Source organism: Balaenoptera ricei, chromosome X (assembly GCF_028023285.1).
Source record: "Balaenoptera ricei isolate mBalRic1 chromosome X, mBalRic1.hap2, whole genome shotgun sequence".
In the NCBI taxonomy this organism is placed as follows: Eukaryota; Metazoa; Chordata; class Mammalia; order Artiodactyla; family Balaenopteridae; genus Balaenoptera; species Balaenoptera ricei.
The window spans coordinates 96,488,777-96,506,202 of record NC_082660.1 but is presented as its reverse complement, the minus strand read 5'-3'; the positions used below and the strand labels follow the sequence as shown (position 1 = coordinate 96,506,202).

Genomic DNA, 17,426 nt, shown 5'->3' with positions numbered 1-17,426 from the left:
AACCACTTGAAAAATGCTATGAACAACTAAAATATTTTAGAGTTCAAGATATTAGTTAAAATTTTGAAGCATAACAATGAACATACAATAATTGGTGATCCTAGGAACAGATATAATTTTAAATAATTTTTAATTTTTTCTGATTCGATATTTAAACCTGATATTAAATTTGATATTTCAATTTACACAATTATATAACCATTGGTGTAAAAGCTATACATGTGCTATGAACAGTACTGTTTGATTCTTCTTTGTAGCTGTGAGCCATTAGGTACTATGATGACTATATGCATATTGTATGTTTAAAACAAGTATTAAAACATAGATTAAAGAAAGTAGGTAGTTTAGAACAAGTGAAAGAAAGGAGTCACATGCTAGATCACCATCATCATTTAATATTCATTTGTCTCCCACAATATGCAAGGCATTCTATACACAATTCTAATGGTTCTTATGTTAAACAACCAGTCTTAAAAGTATTCTTTCCCTAGATGAAGTAAACTTTTTAATGCACAGTTTAATTACCCTTAATATCTATCCTATTACTTTATATGCAACCTAACACCACCACAGAGTTGATAGGTCAGTCTGCAAGTTCAAAGTCACAGTAAGCAACAGAAACCACTTACTTTCTGATCCCAACAAAAAAGAATAGAAGCTCAGAAAGTTGGTGCTAAGATATAGCCAGCCCTGACAAGGAACCCGTCCTTTCCAATAACTGCACGAGTAATAGGTCACTAACTTTTCCTGCTCTGGTAAACCAAAACATTTTTCAAATTTCAAAAGGGCTTCTCGAAATTTCTCAGGGTCATCTTCTTTTGCAAAAGAATGTTTTCCCTCTTCAGCAATTAATCCCTAAAGGAGACAAAATATTTTCTGAAAATTAGTAATTACCTACCAACAAAAATATCTCTCACATATTTAAACAATTCATTGAATAAAACTGTACACACACACACACACACACACACACACATGCATGTGCACACACATCTCTTAGGACAGAGGTGAGCAGATTTTGTTTAATTTTGTAATTAGGCTTTTTCTAATGCCTCACAAGGAGCTACCACAAATAGAGGTGCTAAATATTATTTTGATTGAGTGAAGGGTTCATTCAAGCTGCAAACTCAAGAGATTCTGAAATGAAAATATCCCTAATAGCACTCACAAGGGCACCAAAGACTAACCGCTAACTTTACAATGTCTTTAGTTCTGATTCTGATATTCATATATGTGATTCTGCCAATTCTGAAAGGTGGCAGTAAAACAATGATCTGCCATGCAGCTTCGATCCTCAAATAAGAGGGTCAAAGACTTTAGTATTCCATCTACAACATATATCCATGCCACTTACTCTTATCTTTCCTTGTACAAAATTAGTAATATCTTCATTAGAATCAAACACAGACAAGGTCTTCATGATATTTTGTTCTAACCATTCCCAATGTTTGGTTATTTCTTCTCTGTTGGCTCCTGATTCATAATAAAAGAGAATGAAAGACTCAAAGAAAACTCCACACACAAAAAACTGCTCTTGATATTTATAAGCTTAGTTTTAAAAGAAATAAAATTATATTTGCTCATTTTCAAAAATGATCATCATAAAAGAATAGGGGTACTACATTTATTCTCTATTTCATCACTATATGTGGGTAGGAACACTATAAGTAGAAAGAATAAAATATTTAAGGAAAGTGGAGAAAAGTAAATACAACTCATGAGAAAATATATAAAATTCTGAAAACAAGGTGCCAGTAACTGGTGCCTACGGTAACCAGTTCTTTTAAGAGAATATATAGAGTAGCAGAATATAAATATACATAATGTAATCTTTGGCCTTCAAATAATACAGTCAGTACTGTGCCTATCTGTGTGACTGAAAACAGCATGCACATGACAATCCTATGCACACTGTGTAAATGTGGATTTCAACTGTGGCAACTCTATCTCAGAAAGTATGAATGAAGCCTTTGCTCAGAGTCAACTCCTTCATTAAAAGGTCTAGTCAACTTAAAGAAATTTTATGAAAGAGGTTAGAAATCCTGTAGCAAGGTTAAATCCTTGTGACCTCCTGCATCAGTGTTAGGTGGTTTATTGAGGGTCAGACTAAATACTACACTTAGCTCTGGGTTGCTTTGGCTTGAAGAACATTTCAATATCTATCAATTTCCCCCTATAACCCACAGACCTTTAAGATCTCTCTAGCACTGCAGATTATACAAATCTCATTCAAAAGAAATATCCTGACTTCTAAGTACGTTTTATGATATATGGAGAGTGATACATTAAAAAATTTATTGACACTGCAAAATCGCCTATTTCCTACAGTTCAGTTAGAATTGTATTCATGTTTCTCAAGTCATCATACCATGTGTAATATCTTTCTTTAATGAACAACAAATAAAAGCCATGGGGAAATTTTAAGGCCTTAATTTTGGTCCTTTAGGTATAAAGAAGCTTCATTAGTAGGTAACTACTCTATTTCTGTATCAGGTTAATTTGGGGGAATAAGTTGTATTATCATACATTTTTTTAAGTAAAAGGGATATTTTTTTCTAAATAACTTCTACCAACCAGATTTAGAGTTGAGGTTATAGACATCTCATGATGTCAGCAGGTGTAATATCGTCTTCATTTAGTTTAAACAGCATTCAATTTAAAAGAGCCAGGAGAAAACACTCACCAGAAACACTAAAGGAAGTTTAGAGGGAGATGCACAAAACAAGCCACACATCTTAAAAAATTAATTGTATGCTGTATGTTCACACATATGAACTGTCCAGAAATTGACAGGCTTTTATTTTTTAAAAAAAGTATGTATACTTAAAAGAAGAGGGGGGAGAAGAGAGAAAGAATGAGAAAAAGGCAGCCTTTCAACATTAAAAAAGCCACAAATCTCGGATTCTAATTTAGACCAACATTGTAATGGCATCATAAAAGAAGTAAACTGTCACTGTATTTTTTTTTAATTTTGAGTTTCTTTGTTAGGAAGAACCATCCTAATTCCTTTTCTACCACAAAAGATATATGTGGAAGCATCTGAACCACCCCAGCATGGATGAATATGTAGCATTACATGTAAGATATCCCTTCATATTTCAAGGATATGGTGCCTTTTGCGAGAAAGTCAGTGTGTAACTAAAAAAGGTTCAGATTTTTAGGCTTAAATTTTCTTAGGGATCAGCCTTTAAGTTTTGAACTTGATTCTCCTCATCTGAGTTATTAGAGATGAAACAAAGTACTTCATGGGGGAGGTTCTCATCTTCCTAGCAGTTGGGTTAAGCAGGACAGGTATTGGGTTGGCCAAAAAGTTCATTTGGGTTTTTCCATAAGATAGTATGGAAAACCCAAACGAACTTTTTGGCCAACCCAATAAGTTGAAGAAAGGAGTCATACAGCAGTAGCACTAAGCAAAATTTACTCAGAATCAGCACTGCTGGAACACATGCTTTAGGTCCCTCACATTAATGGATTTTTAAAAAATAATTTGTAATCCTTCTTAAATAAATAGATATCTTTCTAGTCTCTCAAATAGAGCTGCACATTTAACTCGTTTCTAAATCAAAACAACTGGGGAGATTCTATTCCCATATAAGTCATTACAGAGTATTGAGTAGAGTTCCCTGTGCTATACAGCAGGTCCTTACTAGTTATCTATTTTATATATAGTAGTGTATATATGTCAATCCCAATCTCCCAGTTTGTCCCTCACCCCCCCCCCCACGTTTCCCCCTTGGTAACCATAAGTTTGTTTTCTACATCTGTGACTATTTGTAAATCAACTATACTCCAATAAAAATTAATTTAAAAAAAAAACAAAACAACTGGGGAATATAAGTAAATTTAAATATTCAATTTCTTAAGATCCTTATTTGTTTGAATTCCATGTTTTAAAAATCATACTCACCACAAGCAATTGACAGGTAAACTTGAGAATCTGGTGTCTGGTGTAGGATGCGAAATGGAGCTACTTTAGCAGTGGAGTCTAAGACTGAATCAAGAGTCCCAACCAGAAGCCCTATTGTAATAAAGAGACTGTTGAAACAAGGATTTTACAAGAGATAAAATCAATATCGCTTCATATGACTAACAACCAATGTTTTTTTTTTAATTTCTAGCCCAAAGCTTCCTTATAGAGATTTTTCTTAAAGAAAAAATAAACTCAGGATGAAGAGATTACGCTGCTCCAATGTCAGTAGTTCTTGAAAATATTATCTTTCAATAAAAGAATAAGTCAGGTTCAGTTGTCTAAACCTCATGATATATTTGCAGCACTTATTTACCTCCTTTACAAGGTTGTGTATAGAGCAGATAAGAATGTAGATTCTGGTACCAGAGATTACTTAGGTTTGAATCCTGGCTCTGGTACTTACTTGTGTCAACTTGAGCCAGTTGTAATTATGTTTTCTTCATCCTCATTTGTAAAATAAGGGGGTAAAAATGGAGTCTACCACAAAAGGTTGTTGTAAAGATGAAATGAGTTATTATTACACATAAAACACTTAGCATATAGCAAAAGACTCAGTGTTAGCTAATACTATTATAAGAAAACAATGGATATTTAAACAAGATAAAAAAAAACCTTGATTAATTAAAATGCTTAGGTAAGGGGAATTTCTTTTTAACATTTAATTTCTCAATTTGGAATTCAAGCCTTTGATCATTTAGCTTCAATTTAATTATCTGATATTTCCTACTCCTCCCTAGAATAAAGTTTGTTGTTTTCTTAAACAACTAATTTCTCCCTTAAAGTCTTTGCTAAGCAAGTCTCTTTTTACCTAGAAATGCTAATGCAAGTCTTGTAGCCCAGTCTGGCTAATCCAAATTCTACATTTTCTTCAAGACCCAATTCCCCTATGAAATCTTCACTGGCAACCCCAAGCAATTATGCCTTCCCTTTTCTCTGATCACTTATGGCACTTAAAGTCTATATGACACAACCTAGAATTCTGATTATTAGGCTAGTTTTTACAACTACTTTCTAAGTGCTTCATGTGTATTTATCTTACCTCCTTATCTAGATTATTAGTTCTCTGGGGACAATAAGCATGTCTTCTACCTCTGGGTTTGTATCCCTAACTTTCAACATATTGCTGGACACAACAGGAGCAAAATTTGTTGACTTAACTGTATCAGTGAGATAGCTGAAATACATAAATCTACCTTCCTTTTCTGGAAGCTTTGATTGGTTGAGTGTTTGTTTTAGTTTATGAGGCATTCCTCTTTTATTTAGCATACAGACTTAGAAAAAATCAATCAATTATAAAACAGGCCTTTGGCTATTTTCCTATCTTTACCCACTTAAAAGGAGTTAAGACTTCAAGCAAGCTTTGAATGAGAATATAGGTAGGTTGGCAGATGTGAGGTAGGAAGTTTATTATAAGCATAGAGGGAGGCAAATTAGAAGAGTAGGAGATAGAACAAAGAAATAAAGAGAAATTTGGCTCAGCTGAAAGAAAAGGGTGGGAAAGTAGATGTAGGAATTGGTAAAAAAGTAAAAATAGGGGTCACAAATGCAGCATAACATCAACTAGCAATCTTACAGAGGGTTTTGATAGTGGGGGTCAAGTATCAAGAAAGATTTTGGCAATCACAACACGTGCAGCTTAGAGAAAGAAGAAATTATCTGGGACTTCCCTGGTGGTCCAGTGGTTAAGAATCCGTCTTGCAATTCAGAGGACGCCGGTTCGATCCCTGGTCGGGGAACTAAGATCCCACATACCGTGGGGCAACTAAGCCCGCGTGCCACAACTACTGAGAGCCTGCCTGCCGCAAACTACAGAGCCCACGTGTTCTGGAGCCTGCACGCCACAACTAGGGAGACGCCCGCGCACCGCAAGGAAGAGCCCGCATGCCGCAACTAAGACGACGCAGCCAAACATAATAAATAAGTAAAGTTTGCATAAAAAAAGAAATTATCTGATATGAAAAACCTATACTATGAATTGAAGACTAAGAAAAAGAAATATGAACATCCAAACAAATATTATGAAAGAGACAGTACCGGGGAAGAGAGAATGGGAATGAAGAGGAGAGACAGAGGAAGTGATTATATATCAACTAATAATGAGGGAATTCCTGAAGGGCTTGGAGATAAAAGGCGAAATCTATCACTTTCAGAGTGAAAAAGTGTAAGAAATTGGAGATCTGGCTAAGAGACCAAGGACAAGGTAAGAAAAGTAGAAGTTGGTGAAAGATAAAGAAATAAAAGTGGGAGCTAAACATATGCAGATAGCTTCCTCAGAGCAATGTAATTGAAATTATTCAGGAAATGGAAAAAAGGAGGATTTTCTCAGTTTGAAGATGGGAAAGTAAAAATACTAAAATAGATAAAAGAGTAGTAGTAGAAAACAACCAAAAGAGGTAACTATCTTCAGGTTGAAAAAATGGAATCAAGTGTATGAATGTCTGTTTATATAAATAAACATGCAATAACTTGACAAAACTGTCAAAATAAAGGAGTTCAAATAAAAGCATTCATTAAACACAGCACTGTTAAAGCTGCTGGATTTGGCTTCCAAGAATTTAAGTTCTAAAAAAGCTTTCAAAAAAGTTTTTTCAAATTTGCGAGGAAAATCATTTATTTCATGTTTACCACATTTTAAATAAAAGTAGCTCAAATTCTATTTCCTTCTTTATATACCCTAGAAAAAGCAGTATTAGAAGAATGGGAAAAAGAACAAAGAGGTAAAGAAAAGTTTGGCTCAGCTGAAAGTTAACAGTGGGAGTGTGGATGTGTGAGGAGGCAGAAAGGAGAGGCCACAGATAATCATTCCTGAGTAACATAATAACAATTAGCTCTTTGATAGAAAGTTTGAGACTGGGGACAGACAAAGTGGTCAAAACCACTGGCAGGAAAGGTCATTTTTTTGCAACAGAAATGTTTGCAAGATTATAAGTGCTTTACACTATGTAGAAAGGAAATTGTTCGGTTTTTGTAAGTGCTTTAAATCAGGCAGTTAGTGTAAAACCATGCAACAAATAATTTGGAAGCTAGTGCTAGAATACATTTCTAGTCACTTGGGGAAGTCTTCCAGCGCATTAAGCTATAATCATCATCAAGTCCCTGCAAGTCATTTAGGAATTAATATGTGCCAGTGTCTGGGTTCTAAAAGTACATGAAAACAAGCAGACAACTTTGGGTTGCTTTTCCATATACACAGAGGTTTATCATGTGACAGCCTGAATATCCAAGGTCATGAATAAGCCTACATATGGGAAGTTCTATAGCAATATTAAATTGGGAACAGAATAGATACGGTCTCTCAGCTGCATGACAGAACAAGAGATTTAAAAATATCAAGAAATTCAAATCATTCTTTGAATGTCTATAACTGAGTAAGGTATCAATGTTCTAGACCCTATTAAAGGTCTATGTGGTATTGGTAGCATCCTGACATATAAGTAGCAACAAACTCCTTAAGGAAACTCATCACCATAAGTGATGTGAAATACTTTATTAAATGACACAGCAAGATAACAAAAAAAGCAAGGTTCTGTGATTTTTCAAAATAGGCAATTTACAGGTAATGATTATTGTTCATGAACCAGTTATTTGGATGGATAGAGATAGAGCACCACTGATGTCAGAGGTGAAAAACACCCTAGCGTGTCATGTAGTCCAACCACTCATACATTCGTCTGCTCTGTGGTATCCCTGATAGAAAGCCTAGCTTTTTCCTGTAAACTCCAGAGTTCTCCCAAGGCAGCCTATTGCACTGGTGGGAATTTCTACTAATTAGAAAGTTATTTCTAAAATATTTTATGGTTGACCCTTGAACAACACAGGGGTTAGGGGAGGTAACCGCCACACAGTCAAAAATCTGCATATAACTTCATAGTCGGCCCTCCTTATCTGCGGTTCTACATCCTCGGGTTCAACCAACCGCGGATCATGTAGTACTGTTGTACTTATTGGGAAAAAAACACCCCACATATAAGTGGACCTGCACAGTTCAAACCCCATGTTGCTCAAGGGTGCACTGTATATATCCAGATGTTATAATCAGGGCTGGCTTTATGAGCTTGTGGCCTGTCCATTAAGGCCTCATGCTCAGAAGGGCCCCGTGCTTGCTTAATACTCGACTGTCACCCATCTTAAAATTCTAAATTTTTGAACAAAGAGCCCTGCATTTTCATTTTGCACTGGGCCACACACATTAGGTAGCCAATCCTGGTTACAGTGGTTTTCTCCAGGCAGCAGGATGATGGGTGATCATTATTTTCTTTTTTACACCTACACATATTTTCTGAAATTTTTACAATGAACATTTTTAACCTTTAAGATAGAAAAATGAAGGTATTTCTTATATACTTAAAAAAAAGAAAAAGGAAGGTCTTTCTTAGGATAAATAAAATGCTATTCAATACTTCCTTGCAACTTTGGGGCAATACAAAACATATGCTCTATTCAATATGATGGGTCTTCAAGTATTATTATTATAGTTACCTTGTCTCCCCTTGCTTATTCTTCTCCTCCCCTACCTTAAAATATACCTAGTTCTTTCACCAGTTTGTTGCATGAGATTGTCTGGGACTCTTATTATTTCTTCTATCATTCTCTTAACATACCTATTTGTCAAAGTCTCTTTTGAAATGTGTCACTCAAACCTGAATACCAGGTAAGATCTGAACAAATGCAGGTTTTTTATATTGTGGGCTACATGGTTCTATTAATGCAGTCAAAGATCATACCAGCTTTTTCAGTCCCTATGTCATACTATCATCATACTAAGCTTGTGATCAACTAATCCACTGTGATCTTCTTCACAAACATAAGCACCAACCTAGGTATTCTCTGTCCTGTACAGCTGATTTTTAAAAAAACCTAAATGCAGTTTACATTTACCCATGATTAAATTTTAGCTCACTGATTTTAACCGAGCATTCTAACTTGTCCAGATCTGACTCTTGATTTTATCTTCTATGATAGTGATTCTCAACCCTAACTGCAAATTTGAATCATTTGGAGGACTTTTAAAAACTCCTCAAGCTCGACTTTTAAAACTACTAAAGCCTGGAGATTCTAATTTAATTCATCTGGGACAGGGCCCGGGTATTCTGTTTTTTCCTTAACTTTGTATTATAAAAATTTTCAAAAATAGAATAATAAACTAAAACTTCTATGTGCATCACATAACTTCAGTAATTATCAACATTTTGCCAATCTTCTATCATTAATCCCTCCTAGAGTATTTTAAAGTAAATCCCAGATATCATATCATTTTACCCATAAATACTCCAGTGTCATTTAGTTTATTTTAAAAGGTTCTCAGTTGAATCTAACATACGGCCAGTGTTGAGGAAACTGATCTATGGTATTAACTGTCCCTTTCCATTTTCAGACACCTACAAATTTGATAAACATTTCTTTTTTATATTAGGTTAATGATAATGATGAACAAGTAGGACCAGGAGCTGAGTGTTGGAGGAAGGGCCACTATAAAAGAGCCAAAGCTTGAAGATGGTACTCATTATCAATGTGCTAGTCTAGTACACTTTCATTTGACAAGTGGCTCTTTCTGCTGGTAAAGTAGATTGAGGACACTGTGTAAGGCAACACTGCTCTAGCTACAGAAGTCATTAAAATGAACTTCCTAATACAAACAAAATTTAATTTCCATTCGAAGTAAAATGTTAGATTACAATTTGGGGCCATAGAAATGATTACTGGAACTTTATAGTGGATTCTGTATCTTGTCTTAAGTTGCCGTATTTACAAAGTCAAACAAGTACACCTTTACTGAATTTTTTATAATCTCAAGTTCATTAAAAGTTGATGAACAAACTAATTAGTAAAATGACAACACACTTAGTAGGAAATACATTCAAATAGGAGAAAGTAGTGTTCTCAGTAGAGGTTGTAGGTTTTCCTGTTTCTACTGCTTTTGCTGCCAGTTCTAAGTCCTTAAAACAAGACTGTGAATGCTTATTTTACAATTATCCAATAGCCACAGCTGACATTTTGAAAGCTGCCAACTTTACACTAAGAGCTTTGGAAAACTGTTAATAAAAATAACTCTTTTGTCCTGTTTTCCCTCTCCCTGCATTTTTTTTAAAGACATTTACTTGAAAACTAGATATACATAAGCTCTCCTTTCCTTCCCTAACTGAAATTTTTGTTTCATTAAAGGATTTAGAATTTTTTAAAGGTAAGTAACTGATGACATAAATGGCAGATTACAGTGTCATGGGGGTAAAAAAGCATACATGAATTATTAATCAAATCCAGCTATACTTCTAAAGATTAAAACATAGAGAAATATGAGAATTGTTACCATCTTTATTTACAGCACCTTAATACACTTCAAGACTTATGCATCACTGTACAAAATGAGTAGCCCTCAGAAAATTTAAAAAAATACAACATCTGAATTCCCAGGTGCAAAGCAAAAAGCAAGTGTGGCAGCAAATGAAAACTCATACATAGTATAGTGCTTTAAAATCATTATTTAGAAGAACTAAAGCTGGCCATGATTTTGGTTAGTTTAAAACAAGAGGAGAACTAATGATTAAAACTTCACTTTTTTATACTGGAGTGAGAGAGAAAAAAACAAGACCATCTAGGCGGGAATTGAAATGTCAGTGGAGACAAAAAACAACAAAGGTTTAATTCTCAGGTCCCTTTGATGTTCTATCTCCGGTTTTCCGGGTTTTCCTCTTCTATAGAAGAGGACATTGCTCTTCAACAACTTTTCTGGTTGCTAAGGGCACTATATCTTGAGTCTCATATTTTCAACCACAAATAAATGAATCTGGAGTACTTGCTGTGTCCCCAACAACTGCCATCTTTTGCTTTTTCACTACCATATTATTCCTCCCACTTAGAATGTCCTCCCCAGTTCTCTCTATCAAACCACAGCCCAGATATTGTTGGTGCTGAGAGATGGCTGATTTAATTTTAAAAAACAATCCAAACTGGCTTTTGGCAAGTTGCTCCACAGATGTCACACTGGGATTCTGCCACCAGAATACCACCTATTGTTATTAACCACTGCTTTTAGGAAATCTTTGTATCATTTAACAGGACATTAGATAAGCATACTTTACACCAGATCTGGCCCTGGAAAATTGCTTTGGGAGTTTCAAATACTCCTCATGCATGACTATTTATAAGCCACTCAAACCAGGCTGATATTATTATTGACTACCCCAATAATTACATATTTTGCTTGCTTACTTGTTTATTATTTGTCCCACCAGATTATAAAGTCTGTGGGGGTAGAAACTATTTCTGTTTTATTCACCACTGTATACCAACACCCAGGACAGTAGCCAGCTACTACCCATTTCCCTGCTTCCCTTCACAGTGAAATTCCCAGACAGAATTATGTATATTCACTCTGCTCCCAAATACCTGTTTGGCTCATATACTCTAGTCCCTCTGGTCTCTGCGCATAGGTCATCTTAAAGAAGTGTTCCTACACCAAATTTATCTAAAATACCAATCCCCTTCCCCCTCTATTACTATACCTTATTTTTTTTCATATAGTTTACTGCCACCAGCCATATATTATTTGTTTATTTGCCTCCCTCAACTAAAATGTTAGCCCCATGAGAATGGGGATTTTGCTCTGCTCACTGCTGTTATCTCTAGCACCTAAAACAGTGCTTGATTTTTAGAAGACACTTGGTAATTATCTGTTCAATGAATGTATCTTGTAACATCACATTTAGGATTTACTCTTACCTGTTGTGCTCATACAGCAGCAGCAAAAGGTGAAAAACTGGGCAGATTTTCTAACATCAAGGTAATATAAAATCCATGTCACAGCTGTACAGCAACATGGTAAACATTATAGTGCCCTTTATTTTATTAATTTTTAGCTTACTTTACATCTATACTCTTTCCACAACTGTCCACCAGAAACACGGGCTTTCACCAGCTGAATCATTATTTCTTCTTCAGGTATTATGTTTTGAAAACTGTAACTAAGATAACTAAAGTTATACATACTCTTCAGTACCACTAAGACAAGTGATGCTTATATCTATAGAAGCACTGTTTGAGAACTTCTGGGTTTTGGGAAATTGTAGATCAAAAAGAAATTCTGTCCTGCTATTTTATTCTAATTGCTGTATATTATTTTGATTAAAAACCATAGATGCAGGAATTCCCTAGCGGTCCAGTGGTTATTACTCTGTGCTGTCACTGCCGAGGGCCCAGGTTCAATCCCTGGTTGGGGAACTAAGATCCCAGAAGCCATGCGGCCAAAAAACAACCAAAAAAACCATAGATGCATTGTCATTATCATACCAAAATTCTTGAGTGATTAACTATGAGTGTTTTGATTTTGTAGTGATATCACTGCATATTGTATATACTCAATGTTACTACTCCAAATCAATTTCTATATACAACATGGGAAAAGTAATTACTAGGGAAAATGGTACAAATATAGATCCTCATTTGGTCTTCGGGTAAAGAAAATGGCACTTAACATCTCATACCTTCATTAATAGATAAATGAACGTCAAATGTTTATATAGTTGCTCGCAGGTTTCAAAACTCATTTGACTCACATAACAATGCCATGAGATAGGGAAGATAAGTTTTGTTCCCATTTTACAAATGACAAAACAAAGCCTTCACAAAACAATTACAACTGAATAGACACATAAAAATATTAAAGAAACAGGGAAAATAAAGGAAGCAGGGTGAATGGGGTAAGTGGAATCACTGGACTAGGTGGTGTATTCATGCATTTGTGGATTCTAGCTTGTAGTTGACTTATTAAAGAAAAATCTCATAGGGTAACCCCTGGGGAGGGCAAATCACACTGTGCTCAGTTCCCTCCCTGGGACATTCTGATACAGGTGAAATCAAGTAAAAAATTACCTTTAAAGATCTCTTTAAATGATATAATAAAGAACAACTCTGTAGGTTTTGAAAAATGAAGGATGGTCAGTATCATCACTTTTAAGTCTTGATTTTCTTTTCATTAGAACGACATCTACTTGACAGCAAATATTAATTTCCTACTTACATTATAAATCTCCAATATCTTAACCAAAAAAAAAAAAAGAAAAGAAAAGAAACCAACCTAATTGCATACAATCTACATCATTACGACTTTAACGTAACTCTTGGGGATTGAGGATTCAGGACCCTAAGGTAAACTGGAGTGGTGGTTTCCAGCCTATGCTTAAGGGAGGAAAGACTCCAGCAGCAAGCAGGGGAGGGGAAAGGGAGAGAGAGCAGAGTATTACCAGGTATCTGAAGAAAGGCCCAAAGCTTATAGGTATGCAGTCAATAATCCTTCCAATGGAACAGGATAGAAAGCCCAGAGATAAACCCACACACATATGGTCACCTTACCTTTGATAAAGGAGGCAAAAATATACAATGGAGAAAAGACAGCCTCTTCAATAAGTGGTGCTGGGAAAACTGGACAGCTACATGTAAAAGAATGAAATTAGAACACTCCCTAACACCATACACAAAAATAAACTCAAAATGGATTAAAGACCTAAATGTAAGGCCAGACACTATAAAACTCTTAGAGGAAAACATAGGAAGAACACTCTATGACATAAATCACAGCAAGATCCTTTTTGACCCACCTCCTAGAGAAATGGAAATAAATACAAAAATAAACAAATGGGACCTAATGAAACTTCAAAGCTTTTGCACAGCAAAGGAAACCATAAACAAGACGAAAAGACAACACTCAGAATGGGAGAAAATATTTGCAAATGAAGCAACTGACAAAGGATTAATCTCCAAAATATACAAGCAGCTCATGTAGCTCAATATCAAAAGAACAAACAACCCAATCCAAAAATGGGCAGAAGACCTAAATAGACATTTCTCCAAAGAAGATATACAGATGGCCAACAAACACATGAAAGGATGCTCAACATCACTAATCATTAGAGAAATGCAAATCAAAACTACAATGCGGTATCACCTCACACCGGTCAGAATGGCCATCATCAAAAAATCTACAAACAATAAATGCTGGAGAGGGTGTGGAGAACAGGGAACCCTCTTACACTGTTGGTGGGAATGTAAATTGGTACAGCCACTATAGAGAACAGTATGGAGGTTCCTTAAAAAACTAAAACAGAACTACCATATGACCTAGCAATCCCACTACTGGGCACATATCCTGAGAAAACCATAACCAAAAAGAGTCATGTACCAGAATGTTCACTGCAGCTCTATTTACAATAGCCAGGACATGGAAGCAACCTAAGTGTCCATCAACAGATGAATGGATAAAGATGATGTGGCACATATATACAATGGAATATTACTCAGCCATAAAAAGAAACGAAATTGAGTTGTTTGTAGTGAGGTGGATGGACCTAGAGTCTGTCATATAGAGTGAAGTAAGTCAGAAAGAGAAAAACAAATACTGTATGCTAACACATATATATGCAATCTAAAAAAAAAATTGGTTCTGAAGAACCTAGGGGCAGGACAGGAATAAAGACGCAGACAGAGAGAATCGACTCGAGGACACGGGGAGGGGGAAGGGTAAGTTGGGATGAAGTGAGAGAGTGGCATGGACATATATACACTACCAAACGTAAAATAGCTAGTGGGAAGCAGCCGCATAGCACAGGGAGATCAGCTCCGTGCTTTGTGACCACCTAGAGGGGTGGGATAGGGAGGAGCAACAAAGCCCGTGCGCCACAGCTACTGAGCCTGCGCTCTGGAGCCTGCGAGCGATGACTACTGAGCCCACGTGCTACAACTACTGAAGCCCACGCGCCTAGAGCCGGTGCTCCGCAACAAGAGAAGCCACTGCAGTGAGAAGTCCGCGCACCACAACGAAGAGTAGCCCCCGCTCGCCGCAACTAGAGAAAGCCCACGCTCAGCAACGAAGACCCAACACAGCCAAAAATAAATAAATAAATTTATTTTTTAAAAAAAGAAAAGAAATCTTGGTTTATTTCTTCAGACAAACACTCTCTTATTCTAAAGAGATGGGGCTAGAGTAAATGGGAGAGGGTAGGATAGAGATAAGAAACTGATGCAATTGATCCATGCTCTAAGAAAGCATGTCAAGGGAATTCCCCGGAGGTCCAGTGATTACAACTCCCGAGCTCTCACTGCCGAGGGCCCAGGTTCAATCCCTGCTCGGGGAACTATAATCCCACAAGCCGCGTGGCAAAAAAAAAAAAAAAAATACGTCAAATGAAAAACCAAACACAGAAAACAAGGAGTGATTATATAAAGAAAATTTGCAACAAGTAAAAAAACATTTACTACTACATAACAGTGATTTGATTCTCAAAAAGCTGATTTACTTATTAATTTTCAGGAACACAGTAGTTGTAACAAAGTGAAATACACTTCTTTGGTAGATGAGGCCAGGAGTACCAGAAAAATTCTGGTAAAGTGAGATTATGGGGAACCAAAATATTGTGCTGTAACACTGGGCTGGAAAATCTATTTTAAATATATTCTGATCTGTTCTCAACGGACTCAAGTGGGTAAATTGTCACTGAGTAATTATGACCATTGATTCTCAAGTTTTAATCTGGTAAACATATACATCTAATAAATGGAAAGACTCCTCTGCAAAATAACACTTGTAATTTTTGAGAATGAGAAAATGACAAAATGTGAAGTTTAATCAGGCAATTTTTGTTGCCGTATTTTCAAGAGGGGCTTTTCAGACGCTGGATAGGATGAATAGGCCATGCAAGATTTTTTTTTAAATGTCCCACAGAACCTCAAAATTCTCTCCACACTGCTGGGGTGTTGGGAAAAAAAGGAAACAACAGCACATGTTCATCACCATCTTAACAAAACACATTGATTTGGCTCCTGTTATCTTTCATTTTATCCTCTCAGCTCTGAGGTAGACACCATTTACCAGAAGGGAAAAAGCAATGTCACCTCCTCCATGAATCTTTACCCAACCCTTCAGTTATTTGGTTCTAATTATAATTTGCCTAGTTTAGTAGTTAACGGGTTATAATTATAATTTGCCTGGTTTGCTGGTTACTTCCCCCAAACCCGACCCTCTGCCACTTATCCAGATTAAGAGCACTTCGAAGGCAGGGAACTGAATGTTAATTATCTTTGTACCCTAGCATTCCATGTGGCACATAGTAGGCGCTTCAGGTTGAATAAATGAAAGAATGTGTCGAATATAATTCAACAGGCGATTAGGATGGGATTAACATGCAGGTTTTGGGACTCTTCCCTCTTCCTGTTCCATCTCGCTGCTGATAAGCCTGGTTCATCACTTCAAGGCCACAATACCAATCTAGAAGTTGTCACGAAAAAGAGCTCTGGTCTCCCAATGACCAAAAGTTTGCATGCCCCTGCCCAAGACGACAGGTCTCAGACCAAAACTCCTTGGAGGCTTTAAACACTAGACCCACACAGAGTTCTTGATTTGTAAATCAAAGAAGTGAAGGCAGGATAGATTAGGCGGGAAGAGAAACTTCCGTTTGTTTAACTGGTTTGCTTACAACCTTGGTTTTGAAAGAAAGGGCATTTCTCTCTTTTCTCAAGAGAGAAATGAATTACGAAGGTTACTTTGAGAGGGGAGCCCAAGGATTGAAAACTTGGAGACAAAGTGAAAGATGCTAAATAGGGAGGGTTCAGCAATTCTGAGACCTACCCCTCACCCTCCCCCGCACTCGGACCCTCCCCCTGACTCCCTAACCTCTCATTTGATGCCGATTCCTCGAGACAGGATTGGAGCTCCTCCCTTTTTCCCTCATCATCCCTCCTCCCACACAATTATACCTCCCACCCCCAGGGTGGCGGTTACCGATGGGGGGAGGGGAGGGGCTGGGAGGCTTGTGAAAAAAGTTAAGTGCACAACTGCGAACTGGCCCGGGTCACCAGCCTAAATGCGACCTGTCCACGTCTAACGCTCGTCACCAGACCCCTCCCCCAGGAAAGCTACAGGGCAGGTACTCTGCCTCAGAAAGAACACTTCCTTTACCCCAGATTCTTCCTTGGCTTCAGAAGGAACCCCTCCTCCCTTTCCCCGTCCCACCCAAAGACCGACTGCTGGTCCAGGGAGGCGTTCTCAGGACTCAGTGAGGACGACGGAAAGGTGGTGGCGGGAGAAGAACCCCAGTCCCCCCCGCCCAGGGTTTAGGATCGGGCGGCGGGCGGCGACGACTAACTGTGTCCCTCACCACCTTTTAAGTACCAGCGAACACGGCCCCGAGGCGAGGGGGTGAGGGGGATGGCCACAGCTTACCTGTGAGCCCCCCGCCGCCTTCCTCCCGGTAGCCCCGACGCCGCTGCAGCACGAAGTAGTCGTTGGACCTTTCCATCAGCCACAGCTTCAGCGCATTTTTCAGGAGCACTTCCTCGGGCTTCAGCCACATCGCGAAGAACTTTATGCCGCCCGGGAGCAGCGATCCAGATGCCCTCCTCACCTCACCCCTCCACCCGTTTCCTCCCCTCTACTTCTCCCACCAAATCTGCCTCAGGCGGCAGCCGC

The 17,426-nt window shown here is 37.5% G+C and overlaps 1 protein-coding gene across 4 annotated transcripts in view; it reads right to left on the bottom strand.

Annotated features, from left to right (window-relative positions):
• The window catches only part of TBC1D8B (TBC1 domain family member 8B), a 79,957-nt gene extending 62,531 nt beyond the window's left edge, over positions 1 to 17,426 (bottom strand). For all 4 annotated transcript variants that reach the window (XM_059910943.1, XM_059910944.1, XM_059910945.1 and 1 more), the window contains exons 1-4: positions 17,181 to 17,426; positions 3,908 to 4,018; positions 1,355 to 1,473; positions 630 to 855 (exon numbers count right to left, since the gene is read on the bottom strand). In XM_059910943.1, coding sequence (XP_059766926.1) covers positions 630 to 855; positions 1,355 to 1,473; positions 3,908 to 4,018; positions 17,181 to 17,310 — 586 coding nt within the window. In that variant the 5' untranslated portion in view covers positions 17,311 to 17,426. The remainder of the gene's footprint in view (positions 1 to 629; positions 856 to 1,354; positions 1,474 to 3,907; positions 4,019 to 17,180) is intronic.